The sequence below is a fragment of the Cygnus olor genome, chromosome 22 (genome assembly GCF_009769625.2).
Source record: "Cygnus olor isolate bCygOlo1 chromosome 22, bCygOlo1.pri.v2, whole genome shotgun sequence".
Lineage (NCBI taxonomy): Eukaryota > Metazoa > Chordata > Aves > Anseriformes > Anatidae > Cygnus > Cygnus olor.
Window position 1 is genome coordinate 3999506 of NC_049190.1, and position 21723 is coordinate 4021228.

At 42.6% G+C, this 21723-nt stretch overlaps 1 protein-coding gene and 1 long non-coding RNA gene across 9 annotated transcripts in view; both read right to left on the bottom strand.

The window, feature by feature from the left end:
• Positions 1 to 679: 679 nt before the first annotated feature.
• LOC121058703 (CXADR like membrane protein) overlaps positions 680 to 21723 on the bottom strand; it is a 49628-nt gene continuing 28584 nt past the window's right edge. For all 8 annotated transcript variants that reach the window (XM_040534585.1, XM_040534584.1, XM_040534579.1 and 5 more), the window contains 6 exons: positions 9994 to 10151; positions 9066 to 9267; positions 8068 to 8235; positions 7601 to 7723; positions 5798 to 5939; positions 680 to 4343 (listed from right to left, as the gene is read on the bottom strand). In XM_040534585.1, the coding sequence (XP_040390519.1) occupies positions 4049 to 4343; positions 5798 to 5939; positions 7601 to 7723; positions 8068 to 8235; positions 9066 to 9267; positions 9994 to 10151 (1088 nt within the window). In that variant the 3' untranslated portion in view covers positions 680 to 4048. The remainder of the gene's footprint in view (positions 4344 to 5797; positions 5940 to 7600; positions 7724 to 8067; positions 8236 to 9065; positions 9268 to 9993; positions 10152 to 21723) is intronic.
• On the bottom strand, positions 14041 to 16539 carry LOC121058704. The gene is made up of 2 exons (XR_005814307.1): positions 16358 to 16539; positions 14041 to 15675 (listed from the first exon to the last, which is right to left on the bottom strand). It is a non-coding gene; the product is annotated as an uncharacterized LOC121058704 (long non-coding RNA).

Sequence of the window (21723 nt, forward strand, 5' to 3'; positions counted from 1 at the left end):
GCAACTTTTACTCCCAGATTTCTGTAGAGAGGATTGCTGATGTGAGACCTTTGCGCAGAACACCCTGAGGGAGAGAAGGCTGAAAGCATTGCGAGAGGAAATCAACCACGGTCATATTTAGTTAGCCTAAATTCCACCTACATCTCCATGACTGGAGATTCCTGTTAGCTAGTTCAAAATGTTTATCTGCAGACAAGATCTAAGCTGTCTGAAAACAGCCCTTAGTTGTTCAAGGTTTCACTGTCATCTCATGCACAGTTCAGGAGATGAACTGAAACGCACAGGGTGGCTCAGAAGCAAGCCCTGTGTATGTGGGAGTAGGAGAGCGGTGTTGCTGTGAGATTTTTATCTGTGCTGTGTCTGCACTGGCAGTATTTACCATATTAGCCTGAAGTGGCTGTGTCCTCAGCCAGAACATCTCAGGTGAAATAGCTGCATGGAAGTCAAAACTCGATTTACTTCGATCCACCCGAGATTTCACATATTTCATACCATGTCACATAATTTAGACTGAACAAATGCCCAGGAAAAAGCTGCAGCTTCCCTGCAGTTTCTACACAAATGTGCATGTAGTCCTTCTTAGCTTAAAAATAGTATTTTTACCCCCGTATCTTTTTCTTGGATTCAACTTGACAGCATACAACATATCACAGCACAGAAGACAGAGCATTAGCACAAGTTTAGTTGAGCTGCAGCACTTCAGCTGCAGCATATTTATTTATAAAACAACCAACCAAAAAAAAAATTACGAAATCATTGATTCAAAGGAATCAATAATAAATATTTGCTTTCCTCTGAGTTGTTCAGACAGTACAAGTACACCAATTATAGCAGATAGAAGAGATGTAAGCTCAGTTTAGCTGCTGAGACAAAAGAAAGCTACATAAAATTGTACGCATTTAATCACACTAGTAATAACTGGTATATGACAGTAAATGTTTTAAGTACACTATTTTACAAAACAGAGTTTGGCTTATGGTTCATTTGTTTCCCTTGTGCAACTCCTGATAGCATCATCTGGAGCCCAGAAAACGTCCCCTTGAAAATAAAATCCCTTAGAAATGATCTCTTTCTCATATTTCCTTTGAGTAATGAACTTTTCTCTTTTGGGCTTTGTGCTAGCAACTGAAGCGCGGAATTGATTTGGTGCTCACCTGTGAGATCACCGGTGTGCAGACTGAAAAGCACCACTTCATTTCAGACAATGATTTTAAATCACCACGCTTTCTGGCCAGGACCATACATCTAAATTCCATGCCAGGAGTGGTTTTCCTGACATGGTTTTGTACACAGGGCAGTCTGCATGTGCACGGATAGTGGGCACGAGGCCTCCTGCTTCCCAACCAGTGCTAGGCGCAGACAGGAATTATCACACACCAGGCTTCAGCTATCGCTTCCAACCTTTCCCCGAGGCCCATAAATCTTTCATCCCATGGAGGCGGACGTTTGACAGGGGATGATTTTCCTGCTCCAGGAAAGCTGGACTCCAGGAGAGGGCTGCCTGCAGCCTGTTCCCCAAGGCTTCCAGGAAGGCAGCTGCTTGGTGCAGGCCGGGCAAATTCTCGTAGCTGGCAGCAAGCAGCCCCCAGGCTGTAGGCAGAGCACCCTCCTCTTTGCTAATTGCAAGTCTGGCCTGTGACTCAAAGCTAGCTGACAGTATTTGGTGCTTAAACCGTAACCAGCTCAGCCGTTGGAACTGTTATCCTCATTTTGTGGTAATCAGCTGCTGGTTGCTCAGGCGTGTGTGCTTTGCTGAGAAATTCATCCCTGGGTTTCTCTGCATGGAACAGGTGTCCCCAGATAATCTGCTGAGGTAAATCAAGCTCAATAGGCAACCATAAAAGCCACAAACTAATTTAGAAGTCCTTCTCATGCCTTTCCTCAGGACTTCCCTAGCTCTGGAGGGCCTTGTAAGCACCTTGCAGTGCCTAGGCCTCCAGGGCCCACGAAGAAAGCAACAGCAGAAGAGTCGCAGACACAGCTGCTGCTTCCAAACAGCCACAGCCACATCCACCAGAACAAAGCTGAGCCAGGAAGGCACCTCTGGAGTAACCAGGGAAACTGCCTGGGTAAAATCGCAAGGTATCCGATACCAAGAGCTGTAATAAAAGTAAAAGCTTAACAAACAGCTAATCCCCTTGTTTAAATCTGTGACTCAAGACCTTCCCTGCCCAACAAGTTAGTATTTTGTCATACTGAGGGTGGTTAGGTTGACTGTGGTACAGAGAACAAGCAGAATCTCAGCATGTGGGATGAAAATGGGTGGCTGCTATTAGGAAGAGAAGTCCTCAGGTAGTATCAGGCAAATTTGAAAACTGTTTCTCATACAGACGTAGCCCAAACAAGGCCTCACTTTAATCAGATTTTCTAAGATCTCAAGCTTGTAAGCTAGAATGCTGGGTCTCAGAAAAAGAGGTTAATTACAATCCCTAGAGTGAAAGAATCAGAAATCTGTGGTTCTTCTGTGCTGATCCATCTCCTGCAGACTCATTCCACAAATTGGAGAAAACCTTCCCTCCCTCAGATGAAAGATATATTTTTTTTATTTTTTAATGGAAAATCATCAATTTAGGAATACAGGAATTTAGAACATATATGCTCAGTGTCTTCTGTGTAGCAGTGGTCAGAGCCAAGTCCTTCAGAGGAAAGTATAAATGACAGACAATTATGGGAACGCCTGCCTCCAGAGGAAGGCCTGACCCTACCTCTCATCATTTCTTGTCGGCCTTTCACCTGAAGCATAAGACTATACCCCTTGAAAATGTCTATTCTGGCTAACAGTCACAGGAAGGGTTTTGTTTGTTTGTTTTTATTTTGATTCTTGCAATTTTTGTTTATTTATTAATAATCCCGCTAATGTTTAAGCCTCAAAAATAGCATATGGCCCACAGGTTGATATATAAGTGTGACACTGCACACAGATATTTTCTTCCTTTATCATTGCACCTGTTTACCTGTCCCCAGTGTATTTCCCTCATTACATGCTCTGTCACTGCATCTTCAGTCTTACCTGGATGCCTGAAGGTCAGTCCAAAAATGCTTTTTGTTCAACCTTGGGAAGAGCTCTCCAAGGCTTCTATGGTGTGGCTCACCCTAAAACTGGTGAATTCAAAACCTGGTAATCCTCCAAATGCTTCCTCCCAGCTTTTTGGTAGATCGGTGGCCCTCAGTTTTTGAGGTATGCCTCCATTTTGGATTAAGCACCCAATTCTCATCTCACTAAGGCTCATTTGACACAGATACAACTCCAGTGGAGTTACTGCAGCTTTACAGCGCTGTCCACAGAAGCAGAGTCCAGCTCCTTGCTTTATGTCTCAGGGTGCATCATTAATTTTGTTCTGGCAATTAAAGCACCTTTGTTTCCTTGACATACAGGCTCCTTTCTCTTTAGTAGAGGTTAGTTCAGACACATGCCTTAAGTCTGCATCTCTTAACCTTTTTGAGTTATCCTTTCCTTTCTGCTTTAGTTACAGCTTCCAAAAGTATTTCACTAGAAGAATGAATGCAGAAAATGTGAAGCGTCTGTTCCCTTTGAGGTTTGACCACCAGGCTAGCCTCAGCAGAGACTACCTCAAAATCTTCAGGTGAGACAATGCATCTTTTAGAAAGTTCTCCAAAAACAGTCCAAGAGACTTTCCCTTCCCCTTTAAAAGTCGCTGGAATATTATGTGTCTTTTTGTCTTCTATTGATCTCTTAAAATAATCCTGAAGTTTGGCTTCATTTCATTTGTACAGCTCTTAGCTGACATTTTTCAACTGTAGTTTTAAAAAGCTCAGTGTTCCATTTCCAACAAGGTAATTAAAATAAAAAGTTCCCCTTTCCCCTCAAATTCATCCTTCTTTAAAAAAAAAAATCTGTATCAGAACCTCAAGTGCTGGAAGATACAAGAAAGAGTTGAGTGGGAGGGCTTCTTCTTGTGTCAATAATCACAAGTGATTAAAATTAAGCTGACCAGGGAGATAACTAGCTAATCTAACAATTACTATGTGGCTGGTGGTGTGTGAAGTGCTTCTGGATGGCAGGAGTCTCCAGTTGGCTGGTGAGCAGTCACACTGTCTGGAACGCCCGGCTTTGGGCAGGCACCATGACCTGCGTGGCTCCCATTTTCACCAGGTTAGCATAGTCGACTTTCCTTGGCTCGGTTTCCTTCCCTTCTGTCTCCCTCTGGCTGTACTGGGGAGGAGTCAGATGGGGAGTAGCTTCTGTTGACAAAGTCCGTTGGCTGCGAGAGGCACTGTTGGCTGTCGACCTGGTTGAGGAGGAACCTGAGCGTGAGCTCCTGGAACCGGAGGAAGAGGAACTAGGCTTGACAAGGTGGGCTTTGGGTGCCTCCGCATCTTCTCTGCAATCAAACACAGCAGGGTTCAAATGCCATGAGAACAGAAACACTCATACATTTTGCCAGACTGAATTGCTGCTGCGATGAGCAGTTGCTCACTGAAGTTGCAAGTCACCAATGCACAGTTATCAAGCAGTTTGAGCAAGGTACTGGGTTTTCTGAATTCTGTGCAACACAACTTTATAAACTGAATTCATTACTTCTCTGCAGAGCTATTAGCCGAATGGATTTATAATACATGTGCACACAACCGGTTCTTTCTGTGTGGCTTTGAGGTCTGTGGACCAAATGCCAAGTGTCAGTGCAAAGAGTTCAGACAGTACTGTCTGCTCTGCGATCTTTACTCATAATGACAAATTACTTCAACAGGACTAGCTGAGACTAGTTCATCAGTTTAAAATATGTGGGTAGTGAAAGAAGTGCTAGAACTGGGCCCAGAGAAAGAAAAGTCATGCATGAAAAGGTGATAGAGGAGGCTCAGACTAAAAATAAAAAGGTATTCAAGATTTGAAAGCAAAAGAGAACAAGAAAACAGGAAGGGAATAAATCAGCAAAGACTACCTTCTTGCTGGCCAAATAGGCAACCTGACTGTCAGCCAGTGTAATCAGCTACTGAATGGATTATAGAGATGCCTGCTTAACAGCACATAGATGTCATATGAGGGCAGGCAGCCCTTCGCAAACAGAAATAAGGGTGGAACAAGGCGAGGGGGTTCTTCAAGGGCAGGAGGAGCTAAAACTCCTTCCTGGAAATATCTTTTTCTAGCACTTTCCTTCCCGAGGTTAAGCTCAATTGGCTAGAGTCCAACTTCCGCTTAGAGGAGTGAGCAGCAGACCTCACACGCATGTAACAGATGAATTTAAAGAACATGCATCAGCATTCTTGGTACACCCGTCCAGGGGTGAGGCTTCTCAACTCTGCACCCAGAAGCTCAGGGGATTTTTCTGCCTGAGCTAAATCCAGAAGCACAGTTGTTCAAAAGACTCAAGGAGGACTGTGAGAACCTGCCTGCCTCATAGTGTTCCCAACAGGAAAAAGCAATTTAAAAGAAAAATCAAACCTCTCAGAACCATAAGGGCTGAGTTTAATACTGGAGAGAACTACGTAAGTGCTTCAAAATGCTGAAATTGTAAGCGAGAGAATAATTAATACTAAATTGCATTTAATGTAATTTTATTGTGTTTTATGCTAATCTGTCCTGGGAAAAATGTCATTTTTTTCTTCTATCTTGTTTTCTGGAAAGTCTTCACAAGTATTATTCTCACAGTAACAAAAAATTTGTCAGTGATATTTCAGGGAGGCTTTACAAGTTTTTTAGAACAACCTTTCAAGACACTTAAAACATCTCAGTTACTTAAAACTGAGTGAAAAGAGACATTACTGTGGATCATGCTGGGTGTATGTGAAACTGAAAGAAGGGAGGATAGGAGGTGGGGGATTAAACGAAAGGCGTTACCTGATTTCATTTGGGGCCTCCTCTTCCTCATATCTCTTCTTTTCTTTCCTCCTTATTGTCAGCCTCACCACCAGGAAAAGGAGGGCAAGTCCCACCACCACGCCACAAACTGCTCCAGCAATCATACCAATATTTTGAGCATCTGTTGTCCAGAAAATAAATGTGTTAGCTGGTAAACTCCCAGCAAGAGTCATACGGTCAGATTCTAGTCCACACTAGAAATTACACCATCGTGTATAAATCAGAACAGAATGTAATAAATTAGACTACTACTTTTGGTGTCACTATGCAGAAATTGAACCAATTTATCTTAAAGCGCTTATTTCTAAACCTGAGCCAAGACTGAGAAAAGCATTCACCTCTAGAAGGGTGAGATCACAAGAGCTATGCCTTCAGCTGTGGGTCAGAATTGAAACGGGGAGGAGAAATCCTCACATAAGAACCCAGAACCACACAAAGCACAGAGGCAGACAGGACAACCCACATCCAAAAAATAAGTACCAAGCAGTTTTGCAGAGGCAGAAGAGTGATTGAACTACAAATACTTCCCCATGAGGTACAAATATTTCCCCATAAGGATTTTTTCCCCTTCAACTCACCCTGAAATGATTACAATCTACTTGCAGAATGAATTATTCAATTGGAAAAAAAGTGACCTGAGGATGACAAAGAGGAAGGGAGAAAGGAAGACTGTACTGTGCAAATGCAAGGCTTTTTTCATCCATAATAATAAAGGTAATGAGACAACACTTCCTGATGTCTATGAGTCCTTGGTTGAACCTGTACGAAACTTCATTTCAGTGTTCAGGTTGGGTTTGGCTGAAAGTTGTTTCCTTAAGGCTTGTCCCTGCGGAGGGTTTAGCAAATCAAAATGAGGTTTTAAACCAATTCAATTGGTATAAAAGCTGCCAGCACGCTTTTACATCAGAGGGGAAGTAAAATGCCTGAGGGGAACAGGTTTTCTCTGTTACATGACCATATTCCAGTTATTTCAGGCCTGGTTGGGCAGACAAATTCCAAAGCTAAGGAATCTCCACAGATGAGACCTCTCTATCAGCAGCCTTTTATCACAACAGTTCCAGCTCTTGCTGATCTCTCCGAGAGCTGCACATAAAAACCTGCTAACCTGTATTGTTTGATCGTTTGTACTTGCTGTCAGTGTTGGTGCCACACTCCACCCTTTTTATTGCATGCATATGCAAAGACACAGGTACCTAGAGACATACACACCCTTGATGTGGTTAATCAGGTAGGACATTTATTTTAATCTCTGGTATTTTGGCCGGAATTTATTAAGGCTGGATTAAAATCAAACTGTGTCAAAAAGTTGCTTTTTATTCTGCATTTTACTTCAAGTCAGAGTCAGCCTTTCCAGGCTGTCTTTAGATTAGTTTACTGTCTCAAGTTCAACAAACATTTAATTTGGAATTGGAATGAGGGACTACCCATGGAGATTTTATACCTGACAGTAATCTCATGCAGTCATTACACCCAGAAATAATTAAAAGCTGGAGATTCAGCAAACCAACTCACCTTTTTCCCCCCCCCAGTATTCTATTAGTCATTCTCAAAACTCAGATTTTCTAACAGACCAAAACATCTGAGCCCAAATAACATATTTACCACTCTACGTTTTAAGAAGGACTGCTGAGCAAAACAGAAATGTAGTAAGTAAGAACTGTTGCATGTGATTCAAGTACAAAAGGGCAAAGGTGTGGCAGAGTTCATCAGCTGAAATAGGACAGCTGAGAAGCTGCGCTGCTCATATGGTAGGGAGAATATTAGTTATGTGCCAATACTCACGCTGCACTGTCACCTGCACAACACAGCTTTCTTGTCCAGCCTCGTTGGTGGCAATACATCGGTATAACCCTGTACTCATCTGGGTAAGATTCTTCAGTAAGACTTGCCCGGGATTAGAAATGTCTGAAACAGGAAAAACAACACCAGGATTAACCATAAAAGACTAAGCGACTGTACGGGTGGATGGAACACAGTAGAACTCATTGAACCTCCAGATCAAATCAGCTCAAGAACAATGACACCTCAAGAAAGCTCCGTTGTCAACCTTTTGCAAAACACTACAACTCAGACTTCCTTGTGCAGGGTGGAGCATGCCACAGCATCCAGCTGCAGCAGCGAGAAGCACTGATACACCATTGTTGTCACTGCTGGCAAGTGATCCCCATTTAAAAGGCATGACTGTACATGTGGGTGGTTATCTGGCTTTGAGCACACGGAGAGCTCCAAGAGGAAATGACCTGACTTACTGACTCTCGATGTGGGCGGGAGATGTTCAGCTCTCTCATCCTCTTCATTTATGCGCTGCCATCGGTAGGAGATGGGGGCAGTGCCAGAAGATGAACGGCACTGCAAGGACAGGTCTTTTCCTTCTGACAGCTCCCCTTCTAGCCAGCATTTGGGCTTGGACGGCTTCTCTATAAGAAACAAAACACAGGTCATGCACACGCAGCAGACTGTTTTCTCAGTGGAAAACCCTTTTTTTTGGCAAGAGGATGCATTTAAGCAGCTTCCAAAAGCTGCCTTCTCAGGAAAGCATTGGGGAATTACACCATTGATATTTGTTAGTGGACTTCAACTGCAACCTTGTGCAACTTCATAGCCTAAAAAGTAGAGCTGGCTGGCTCAGACATAGAAATTATGTGTTTTGGGGAAGTCTGCCTCATGGATACTTGCACCAGTGGAGCTGTATCACTACATTTCTCTTCTAGGTACTATTTAGAGAACTTCCTTCCCTCCCCTTGCTTCATCATTTCTCCCTTTTCCCCACGGCATCTGGCAGGCCACAGCAGGGCTTCCACAGAATGATAGCATACATGCCAAATGCCAACTGGTAAACCGGAATCAAGGAAGAGAAATGCTGACGCCAGCAGTTTATTCGTCACCCTCACTGACCTGGATCAGTTTGGGGTCCGGGGACATGAACCTGGAGTCCTCAGCAGGTGACCGGACAGAGTGATCACCACTAGGATATCATTCTAGTTTGTGCGATGAGATCATAGAGATAATTTGGAAAGAACAGTTCATATGATTTTGCAAGTGTGTACACTTACCTCAAAACAGTTCTCTGGGCTCTTCCTGTGTTCTGTCCTTTGCCAAAAAATGCAAAGGTTGATATGGAGCTAGATAGTGAAACCTGATCATGAGATGTCTGTGTGTATTTATACTCCACTGAAATAAATCTCTCTCCAGGAAATGAGACTAGTGATTTTTTTTCCCCTTTGGAAAAACAATAAGATGATCTTACCTACAACCTTCAGGGTGATGCGAACCCATTCATACTGCCCAGCTTTTTTGACCTTACATATGTAATTCCCTGCATCACTGGGCTGCAGGGATATGATCTGTAAGGATGCATCTCCAGCACGGAAGTTGGAAGTGAATGAAACACGGCCTTTCTGCTCCTCGTTGAGGTCATCATAAACGCGGCCTCCAGAGTAAGTGATCACCTGAGGGGCAGAGACAGTCACTGATCAGCCAGTTGGAATTTTACTTTCATATGGAACAACAAAACAAAGTATTTCCAGGAAGTGCAGACTAAGGTTCTGCAAGGCTAAGGGTCTTACTTAGGGTCACACGGGAAGCCTATGGCAAGGCGGAAAATTAAACTTGTAATTCAAGTCTGAGACTGAGACATAAACTGTATTTACACTAAAGGTTCATATTTCAGCATTTATACTAGCATCAAAATAGACACAAGCTTATGTCACAATATGTAAATGTATTCTCTAATCTTAGCTGGATTTAGCTAGCTAATTTAAGTTAACAGACTTGATTTTTTAAATACTAAGCTACAATTTTTTTTCTTTTTTTTTTCCTGAAACTAAGGATTCAATACCCGTACCTATAAAATTAAAAGCCAATTCCGAAAACCTGAAGGGTAATTTTGAGACTTACCCAGATTATTTGATTATATGATTATATAACAGTGGTGATTTAAAGAAAGCACAGTTTGTATCAATACCCACTCTAATATATGATAAATGAATATCAAATAACTTTAATACATTTTAAATCTCTTTAAATAAAATAGCTATGTTTTCTTAAGTGCTGCCTACTTCCTCAGTATAAATTGCAAAGAAAATCACAATTCTCTTTAAATGAATGTCTGCTGATGATGTCAACATGGAAACAAGGCAGTTTTCCCACCAGGTGCTAATCATGGATGCACCTACCGCTTTTTGCACCGTTTCAGAAATGTGCAGCAGCCACTCAATATCCAGGCTTCCTTGCTCCAGGAGGCCCAGATGGTGGTGACAGGGCAAAGTCACGTTTTCTTCAGCCACTCTCTTAAATTCAGTCTGAGCCTCAGACAGCCAAACAGAGCAGGAAGCTGAAAGGGAGATGCTGGCAGTCAGAGGCCAAGAGTAAGGGTTCTTCAACATTTGCTTCATAGCATCAGAGAAAGCCCAACAGCTTGGCTTCCAGGACAGATTGCAGCTGATTAAAGGGGACATCTATCCATGCATAGGGAGTTAGTTTCACACCGATATTTAAGCATGAAGAACAGATGGCTTTGCACTTCAGAGCTGCGAATGCTCAAGTCACACAAACTTTTGCTAATATATCCACCTACATCCTCCGTGCACTCAGAATTTCAGATTGCCTCCTTGTTTTTGCCCTCTCCTTTTATTCCCTTATTTTATAAGTGACATTTTAGCCTGAAAGACCTTCAGAGCCCATAGATTTATTCCTACGTCAGCCTGATGATGCTTAGAGTCTCTTTCCTAAAACTGAATGATGTTTCTGCATGCAGTTCAGCACTGGAAACAAGAAAACAGCCTGACGCCCTTACAAAAGCGTGGTGCGAGTAGAATAGTGAAGTCTCTTTGAACAGCAACATCAAACAACCCAACCAACCACCAGAAATCGTCAAAAACGGTTTGTCAGGAGAAAAAGAAGTTGCCAAGATGAACCACTAGATGGAAGCTGCGTCTTTTCAACGTTCGTAAGAAAAACCCCAAACACAAGCTAACGCCCTGAAACCAGAGCCAGCAGATGGCGCATCCCAGAAAAACGTGATTTTCAACCAGCACTGCTTAAATCATAGCGAAATTCGCAGTTTCTGTCCGGGTTTCCTTCCGTATTGCAGCCCTGCTAGAAATGAACCGAATCAGGGGCTGATTCTTTGCTTTACAGATCTCCAGACAACAAACGGGCTCTGGTAAGCTCAATGTCGATTAAAACCAGCCCAAAAGATCAGAGGTATGGAAAGGAAAACCTGGGTGTTTAGGCGAGGGACTTTCAGATTTGCTACAAAGCCAAATGAAAAATTTTGCAACCGAGCTTCCACGTGGCTTTGTGGCATGAATGCCATTTGCCTTTTGTGTTGAATCTTCAGAGTGCAGCTGGGTTGTTCTTAATTTTTGCTGTGCAAGAAGAAAGCCCCCAAACATATTTATTTTTTCCATGTGAAAAGGAGCAAGATGAGATCTCTCAATTTTTAGACCAATTACCGTGAAACTGATTAAAATAGTGAGAGTTGGAAGCACTAGGAAGATACGTCACACGTATATTAAACACACAACCCCATGATTACACAGCAAGATTACTGGCAGGAGCTTGAGAAGCTGCAGTTACGTAGGCTAAATTTATTCCTGCACTTGTATTCAAACACTGGGACTTTAACCTTAAAAAAAAAAAAAAAAAGGAAACATGACATCAAAAGTGACATTTTCTTAGCTTTTTCTGTTATTCTGTTTATTCTGAACAGAATTACCCATCCTGTTCCCACTCCCATCCTCAGACCACGACCATCCCTCAGCTCCCAATATTCAGTCAATACTTGTCGAGCACTTGTATGGGAGGTATCTGCTACATGCACGTGTACAAAAACACTTTGAAATATCAGACAGGTAGAGTCTTGCAAAGGATCAAACACTCCTCTCTGCACAGATCTAGATCTCCGCATGAATTGATGAGCATGAAAGCTCCTTTTCAGTCACATTAGCTGCTTTCTTTAAAGGGAAAATTAATCCACTTTATCACTGGATTCACTAGTCCCAAAGCTCCATCTGCCAAATACAATTATACCTTCTGCCTAAGACAAATGCCTGCTCTCTCCTGCAGCCACATTGCTGCGGGCTGCCGTCATTAACACGCTGATACTCACTAGATGGCTGATCAATAAGTTTAATTAAAGCACCACAGTAGCAAGCATTCACATCACATTTGCAACAGCTTCAAAGTGCAGTGCCAGCAGAGCACTGAGGTTTTGTATATATATATATATGTATCACGGGCTATTCTAGATTTTAAAATGCAGTTTTACATTAGAAACCCTGATCAGGATTAAAAATTGCTTTTTGATGCAGTATATTTGTATCACTTTCCTTCATCTCTGGCTTGGATAGACTGTTTTTAGGAGAGCACCTTGGTCTATTCTTGTTGCCCCCAGCAAGCAGGCTCTGAATTTCAAGAGGCTTTCACCTGTAAGCTCATCTTCTATAGAGGAGTAAGATCAGGGAGCCCTCTAGCAAGATAGCATCTGCAAATTCCTAAAGCACCTAAAGCCATTTCAATGGTACATTCACCATCAGGTACTTGGGAGCTGATTAACCACAGAACTGCAGGCTGTATCCGTGTGAACTGATTACCAGAGCACCACACAGGTTGTGTGCTCCCTTTTCCATGACATAGCTGTCTTTCTTATTCAAAAAAAAAATCCCTTTGGTCCTTATTGGTTCTTTAAGCCCACAAATTCCAAAAGAAGCCTGCAGGTGCTCTAGACAAAACCCTCACTTTTTCTTTCCAGTCACCTATAACTGCACAAAGACAAAAAGAAGCTCAAAATACAGCTTCCTAGAAGTGCTCAGAGGGTGCTGGTTATCAAAATTACCTGTGCTAAATCTGAAGAGAACTTGAAGTGAACAGACCACATGCTTTCCTCATGCTTTTTTGTTTGGTAGGGTCTCACTGTGGCAAGAAGTGATGGAACAGAAACGGAAATTTGCCTTTAGATGTGAGCTGGAATTTACATCTTTTAAATGGAAAGGAACTAGAGACCATGTCTGAGCAACGATCTAGTTACTTTGAGTTATTATTCACAGAATAAATGCCATCCGAGGTTTTCTCATTTATCTGCAGATGAGACCCAGCAAGAACAGCTCAAAGAAATGGGAGTTTGCAGATAGCGTTTGGTTATTTTTCCAGCCTAAATTGTTTAAATGAGGAATTCCTTATGGGCAACCCTTCATAGCAGCAAACAACCCCGCATGCTGGCCAAAGCACACATCAGCTAGTTTGAGCAAGCAGCTTGCTCTGGGCAAGCCTTTTGCTGCACTGGGTGGGTGCAGAAGGCTCCAGACCTTGCTCCTTACCCAGCTCCACGAGGGCAGAGCACGCCCCGGGTGAGGCCTTTTGTGCTGGCTGCAGCAGATGACAGTAGATTTTCCCAAATGTCAGACCCCCAGGTCTCGCTCAGTAATGCAATATGTATGCAGGCTCCACAGTTCTTACCCAAAAAACCTCTTCCCCTTCCACATCCTGTGTGGGGCTCTCTGCCACAAGTAATTCAGCAATTTACTCAGCCTGCGTCCCACAACTCCAGAGGGAGGTCGGTTTGGTTTTGCGGAGCAGGAGCCCTAAGATCATTGCAAAGCAGTGGCTCACAGGCCTGAAAAAAACCTTGGGTGCAGTGCCAGGCTTGCTGACACACTGCAGCGTTCTCTGTTTGGGGAAGGAGACATTTGTAATGCCTTAACACTTGCACAATTGTTCAGAAGACAATAGCTCTGGCACCCAGCAGACAAGGGAGAAAGATTTGTCTTTTATCCCTCGCTAATGCTTCAATCCAAGGAATACAGAGCAGCAAGTATTTTAAACAATACCAAGCCGATGTACCTAAGAGCCCAATACACACACCACACCACCAGATTTCAGGATAAGGACAGATCCAGCCAACCAGGGCACACAGGAAGAGTTTAGCTGTCAATAACAGGCCCTTCTGCCTTGCATCCTTAGAGTTTAAAAAAAAATAGAGGACAGTAGTCCAAGTACTTCCCAGAACTCATATAAACACTTAAGTGCACTACAGATACTACGTGAAGGTTTGAATTTCCCGAAAAGCCTACCTTTTGGAGTGGACTTAGAGTGAAGGAACCATCCCCAGTGCAATGCAAATATCGAGCTCTTCACAGCTACGTGTTGTCAGACCTCAGTTTTCCCAAAGAAGTGTTTTCATGTCTGAATCCCTAACATGATCACACATGCTTTCACACACGTTATTATAAAGCTCAGTTTTATTTTCACAGCCATGCAATACCAAGTATATGTACATATCCACACAAATACACGTGCTGAGGACATTAAATACACACATCTATAAATGCACAAAAATAAATGCAGGATCAGATTGAAAATGTTTTGCTGACATTTTTAGGCAAATTCATGTGCTAAAAGCTAAAGAGCTTCCAGATTTAAATCTTTCATTAGCTTCAGAAAGCAACTTGAATTAGGGAGTAATGCTAAATATAGACAATACTTTTTAAAAGTAAAAAGTTGTACTATATACTTGTCTGCTACAGTTAGAAGGAATAGCTTACAAAAATACAAAGAATTGTGATACAAGAAATCCACAGTGACACTTTGCAAACCTGGCCCAAACCATAACCAAACCAAGATCATTTGGGATATCAATGTCAAAAATTGGGCTCCAGGGGCTTCTCTTGTGAAGCTAAACTTTTAAGGGTTTTTTTGAAAGTTTATTTTGGCTTTTTATCAAAAATTACATTTGCAGCAGACTATTCCAAGGCAGTAATGTCCGAGAAGTAGAAACACAACCTGTAATTTCCCTGTGACTTGAGACATCCTGTGCTAGGAGGAGACAAAGTGGATTCCTGGAGCTTCAGGGCTTATTTGGAAAAGTTAGGGTCACCAACTCAAGTTAGTGAGTGAGATGTAAACACTTGCTTAAATTAAGCAAATTTTTATAGAAGTGCTTTACTAAATGCAAACCTTAAAAATAAAAGATGTTTAACATGGATTGTCCTTGGCCAGTCACCTAGCCTGACCCCATTTTGGAAACTTCAGCCTTGAAGGCCAGAATACAAGCACCTTTCCAAAGAAATCCGTGAAGTAGCATACATTTTTATATTCCTCCATTACAATAAGCTAGCAAGTTGTAAGAAATTTTAAAAGTAATCTGACAAGTAGCGAAACACAAGACCTCACAATACCATATTTACCACTCATGCTCCAAGCCAGTCTATTTATACACTTGATTTTTATTCTGCCACTTGCATTTTCCATTTATTCTATGGTCAACCTTGTCTATTTCAGTTTTAACAGGGCTGTTCGCATCTGGATCTTAATTCTATGGGATACTGTGCACAAGGTTAAAAAGGTGTATTTGGAGGCGTTCTTCACAGTAAAGAAGTAGAGAGTCACAGGTGAGTGACTCGACTCTGCTGCTGAGGAAAGCTTTCTTCAATAAAACAAAACCAAACTCTGGTCAGATCTACATGCACGGTTTATAGGTCTGTCTGGGCAATTTCCAGTTCACCTGTGATAGGTGTTCCCTCTGCTTTGTTCATTATCAAACTGTTTCCTGGAAGAACATGCAACAGGAGCAGAGAATGGCCACTGCTGCCAAGACACATCCTGAAAGGAGAATAGTTTGCTAAAGACAAGTTTTTTCAACATGAATAATTTTGGTAGCCTGTCAAGTCCTCTAGGGGATGCTCTTGAATGAATTTATTTTCACACCTCAGTGCAATCCCACTGCCTGATTACAAGGAAGGTTTGGTCTTGCAGTGCTCTGAATAACACATTCTTCTCAAAATCCAGGGTGGCTGTTGGAAAACCACCTCGGTGTGTCCAGCCATCCCACGCTCAGCTAGACCTGCAGGCTGAACTGCCTGTAGAAGTGTACTTCATTTAGAACATTTCGACTAAAAGGAATAAAAAATTTCTACTTAAACAGTTTAAATTAGTCCACACTCCAAAAAGTAAGTGTCCACTGTATTATTCAGACAGGTAATGTTTCTCTAGCTGAATAACCCTGTACATTTGACTCGCTTATTGACAGGCTTAATACATGCAATCCACTCGAGCAAGTATTTAAAGAGAGTATCTGTCTAAACAATATATACACAAGACTAATGTTTGAGAGTTAAAAAACAGCTCAGCCTGACATGGTGCAACTTCGAACCACTCCTTCATGCCAGGAATTTAAGATTTCACATCTGTTAGATCTTACTGCAGTCTTGTAAGAATTTTTTTACTGAGCTTCTTCATAGAAAAGCAAAAGTCTGCCCTCATTCCATCTAGTGCTCTCATGAGTGAGAATGAACAAGATCTGAGCATTTTGTAACAAACAAATTTAGTATTTTACATGCTTCAATAGGAGGCTGACTACAGAATTCTTTGTGGCCAAAAAACTACATCTGGAGTAAAACTTTCAGAGATGGTTGAGTGATTTTGAAACTCAAATCAGCCAAGTATCAATAACACTACAGACACTAGTTCTAGTTCTCCTCCACCAAGAAATGAATCATTTTTTTCTTCAAGTTGTTACTGTTCAGTGGCAATAGGACAGACCTGCGCATCATCTTGCATCTCCCCTTTAAGTCTTCTGCAGTTTCTGCTGTGGACAACCAAAATGGTGAATAGCTACTTCAGTTTGTGACAGAGCTATAAGAAGAACCCACAAGGTTGACACCCCACGCTTGCCATCAGACCACGCTAGCACTAACAGTTAGTTACCCTGACAGCATTTTAGGCCAAAATAAATACAAAATGGTGTCTTCTTACAGACAGCTATTTTGCATTCCTTGTGCAAGGGAGGAAAAGCTGGGGGCGGCTGGAAGTCTCCTAAGGATAATTAACTCAGCCAGGGCTGTGCTCTGGGACATCTGCTTTCTGTATTCCTTGGCTGGCAGAGACAGAAAGGCCAGAGGTCGCCTTCTCCCGAGAGCCCAAGTGCTCCAAGTGACCAAGACCTGGCCCCCAGCGCATGCTGCCTGCAGCCTGCTCCCCTCAGCCTCCCTTTGATTTCAGGAATTTGGTTGTGAAGCGAAAGCATCTCGAATGAGAAAAATGTGAGCTAGCAGTCAGTTCCCGCAGGGACAGGCTGGCTGTGTCAAAATGAAGAGGTCGGCCTATCCTCATAGCACTGCAGAGGTCCTCTGTAATTGGAACCACATGCGCTGGGGCTGAGGTTTGAGGAGGCTGTTAAACAGAAAGCAAAGAGAGCTCCAGCACGCTGCCGAGTTTCCACGGGGTGACGTGAAGTCTTTGGAATTGAAGCCGCTGCAGAGCTAGGAAGGCCCAAGGAGAAGAGAAAAAAGCCGCGTTTCACAAAGCCAGAGCCTCTGATTTTTAGAGGTTTGCAAGGACAAAGCAAAAAGCGCAGGAAGGGGCTAGAATCCTCCTGGTGATACAGAGGCTCCTGCCAGAAGAAACACTGCCAGCTGTTGGCCACCCTTCCTCCAAGCTCCTGAGAACAGCCCCTCACTCCCTGGCCCTTCTGGGATGAGGGAGGCGAGCCGTGGTGAGCTGTTACACCAGCGTAGTGGCAGAGCACGTGTGCGCACAGAAATGCCCTAAATGCAGCATCCTGCTGCCCCTAGTGCCAGCCTGAGGCTCACAAATGAGAGACTCATGGCAGTACTGGAGGCCACATTCAATTTAAGGACCCTACCTACACATTCCTAGAAGCAAGAGGTAAAAATGTCCTCAAAAAAGCCAGCAGGAAGCTTGCCTTCAACACCAACACACAACTGAGTCCAAAACCTGCAGAGACTCTGGAATACTGGAAAAATGTCAAAGCATTCAGTTAGCTGAGGATCCTCAGAGAGCCAGCAGCTATGTATGTACCGTGTCTGTCCTTTTTCTCATTGTATTTTAAAATCAAGTGCAAGTAGACAGTTCTGGATTTATATCCCTGGAGACCACAGAGAACAGAAAAGACTACATCAGAACTGCTTCTTCCTATTTAATAGGTCACAAAATGTTTGTACAGAGGGATGTGTGAAGTCCCTTAGCCTCTAGTCCAGGCATTTCATCAGGAAAATGGTCCAGGTGTCTTCTTTTTACAGGAACACAGCTCAGCTAAGGCTTTCAGTAATGCAGCTGATGATTTCCAGCTGCGTGGATGAGATCTGTACAGGGACTGTCAGTACATATCACATCCTCAGGGGGCTGAAGCACCTAAGGCTGTCAGATATTCCCTTTTCCTGAGAGCATCCCTGGGCTGCTTTGTGTACCCTACAAAGGTTTGTGCCGAGTGTGGTGGAATAGTTCTTTCCCCAAACCCAGCTATGGTTTAAGGTTAATGTTAAGACATCCCTCTTGTCAATGGGCAACAGGAGAGAACAAACAGGTGCTCCCCAGTCACATTTCAAACCCTTGTGTCTTGAGTCACAGCCCAATCTGAGAAGTACCAGGTTCTGGAATATACCAGAACAGCACAGTTGGTGGAAAATACCAAAACTCCCCTATCTGAATCATAGCTAGAATGGAAAAGTACTGACTAATAGTCAATCATCTCATGCTCCTATAAATAATGGTTCTAAGCAAAGAGCCCCTTGAGCTCTCTGGAACTGCAGCAGGCTGTGACTGAGGAACTCCCCCAGAGCTAGGACACCTCTCAGGGCTATCTCCAAGGTTTAACACCACTGACAACTGATGCACAATTACCTCTTAGGGCAGGCTCCGAGATTCAAAGATCATCTGCTGACTAATGCCAGCAAAAAAGGGTGAGTAATTCACCAAGGGGAAATCCTTAGGCACACAACTTGAGAACTCCCCAATACCCTGCAGTAAGTTTCATGTGAACCTTGCTATTATCAAATCTTTAAGTCACTGTTTTAATCATAACTATTTTTTGTTAAATTGCTATCCTATATCAATAAACCTTAAGAACTTATAAGTATTGGAAATCCGATTTATTTCGCTGTATTACATTCTGTGATTTTTTAACAGTACTTAATCATCATGAGTTACCATAAGAGATTGATGAATGCTAACTCCTGTTAAGTTTGAGAATATCTAAATTAGCAACACAGGAAAATAGAACACCATGTTCCACCCCCAACATCAAAAATTTCACTCCTTTCACCTGGTTTCAAACAAGGCTTAAATATGAGAAGAGATTGTTTCAGTAATTTCTGCCGTCTCTTCTGCATGAGAAGATATACTTTGGCACCCTAAGAGACTGATGCCTATTACTGCTCTCAATTAATGAGCATTAAAACGAAGACACACAAATGAAGTGATCTGCCCAAGGCAGTCACCAAGAATCCAGAATACAAACCAAAGACAGAAAAATTGATTTTGAAGGTGGTATTTGTCTAACAAATCAGGTCCCTTACATGATCTTTCTTCACCAATTTCAAAATCCAAGGAATGGGTTGTATCAGTAGAGGTAACTCTGAAAGTTTCAGAAAGAGGAGGAGGTTGATAAAGATTCCTGATAAAACCACGGCTGTATTAAGGATTTGATTTTGCCCCCTCTTAGTGCCAAATTGTAACAGGTTAACCAGGAAGCACTGAACTGATTCTGCTCTGCTGCTGCTTTTCATCATAGAACGAACTTGTTTTAAGCATGCCAAGAAAGGTACTAAGAAACCTGGAAGGTACTCTCAAGCAAACCTTATGCCTTTTTGGCATCTCAGATGTTTTCAACAAGTTGGATGTGGTTTTAAGGTACAGGCTTCAGCCCCTGTTCAGCACATCCATGTTATTTCAGTGAGATGCTCAGTTCTGCACCCATAATTGCACATAACGTGGTATGACATCTCACTTATCCACTACAAGCACTGCTAATATGATACAGAATGAATGCCTAATGTATTAGCACTCTGTCACTTTTCATATTCTCCTAGTCACTCAATCTCAAACACTCAGCTACAGCCTAGCTGTAGGGCAGAAAATGAACAGCAGCAGCAGCTCCTCCCCGTCATCCCTGTAAGTCTTGGGGAAGATGTGAAATTCTGCAGCACTTCTGGGATGAATACAAGGTGCAATCTTTGAGTCTGAGCACAGCAAGACCAACAGCAGGCTGACTCTAAAAGGGTCAGGGTTACAGATACTGCCTACCCAGCTGTTTCTCACCACTGCAACAGTAGCCAGAATTAAGTTATACTTACTGAACGTGTTGGAGGTTAGAAAACACAAGAAATCTAGTTCTCTTAGCCTTGTCCTTGCACTGGTTTCAGTATACAAGTAAATAAAGATCACATTCCTAATTGCATTATCACTATTTATTCAGCTCCTTCCCTACATCTTTTCCCCAGTTTGGGGCAACAGCATCCCACCTGCAAGCAGACCCCTAAGAACAGATCTGTTCTGTCCAGCCCCCCAGTACCAGGAGTTGCTGCATCTCTACACATGCACTCAAGTCTTGGAAGACTAGATCCACTCTGTAAATCCTGCTTTCAGAAGCCAAATTGAACAAGTAGGGATTATGGAGCAATGCAAACCCCCCTGTAAATGCTGGAAGAGACACCCACCTACTGCATCTTAGGCAGATGGCATCAGCCAGACAGTTCACGAGATCTCTACATGCTGAGCATTAGTTTGTGTTGCACTGAATTAGGTCTGATCTTGCATTTGGTGGGTTATGTATTCAAAATGATTGTGAGGTTCTTCCTAGTAACACTTAAAAACTAAAGGGCAGACTGAATAGTATACCCGTGAGAACTTGCTTTGACTTTAAAAGATGAGCATAATTTGGAAAGCATTCTCCCTTCAGAGGGACACATCTCCCAAAGAGGAGCACAACAGCTATTTTAACTGCTGACAGCAACGCTGCACAGCTGTTACAACTGATTCAGAACTTAAAAGGACTTAAATTCAGGAAGTAAGAAAGTGTTGCTTAACTCTAAATGCAAAGCATGACAATGATAAACCCATGCCTATATGTTTTTCAGTGACTGGGCACAGCTGAACCTAGGACATCAGTGCACTGACAATAGGCGGGGATGCCGAGGTCTGAGAAGGATTCCATTACCCATAAGATCGTAGCTTACGAGCTGAGGGCCAAACTCCACGTTCCCCAGACTTCTGGATCTATTCCACACAACAACAGCCTACCAGCCTAAAAAGGACACAGCTACACAATAATGTTACATTAATCACGTCTGTTAAGTGCAGCAACAATGCTGTAACCAAAGAACTTAAGAAAAAAATGGCTTTTCTTTTGTGAAAATTTCAGAGCAACTCTGAAATTGAAAAGCCTATTATTGTTTTCAACTACCTATTTATTTACTGTAAACCTACACTCTTTTTTTTAAGCTTAACATAAGTTATCAAAACCCTTGTCTTGTTTTAAAAGTTCAAAGCATGACTTAAGTTACCATTTATGAAGCTTGGTAAAGGCATAACGAGTAAAACAAAGCAGATCCATTTCACTTCCTCAGAAACAGATGCAGCCTTAGAGTATTGACTTTTTAAATGCCATTTTAAGTGACTTTTTCTACCATGCAAGGGGAAGGACTAAAGCAAAGCTTCAGCATCCCTTAAGCTAAATAAAACCTGTAAATTACTGGGGGGGACAGAGAGGGAGCCTATTCCAGAGTTAAAGAGCTCAGAATCTGTCAGAGCTGAACCACACTGAACTACTTTCTAGTGGTCATATCACCCAACCAATTGCCTCTGCAATAGGAGCGAGCTTGGTCAGGAAGCAGATTTTCTCTGCTCACCGCAGGGCTCTCATGCCAGCAGCTGAAATGCACGTTACATATATTTTTCATGTTTGCAAATACCAAGGGCTCTGCAAAGCAGGAAAGTCTGTAAAAGCCTAGGGCCATTGCTAGGGGAAACCCTGAATGAGAACATGCAAGCATCATGCCTGCCAAATATTCCTATGACCTTTGCACAAAAGAGTAATCTAGTTCCCCTCTGGCACTTGTTCCTCCTCTGAAGGGAGGGATGCCCCAAGTGTGACCGGAGAGGCAGAGCTC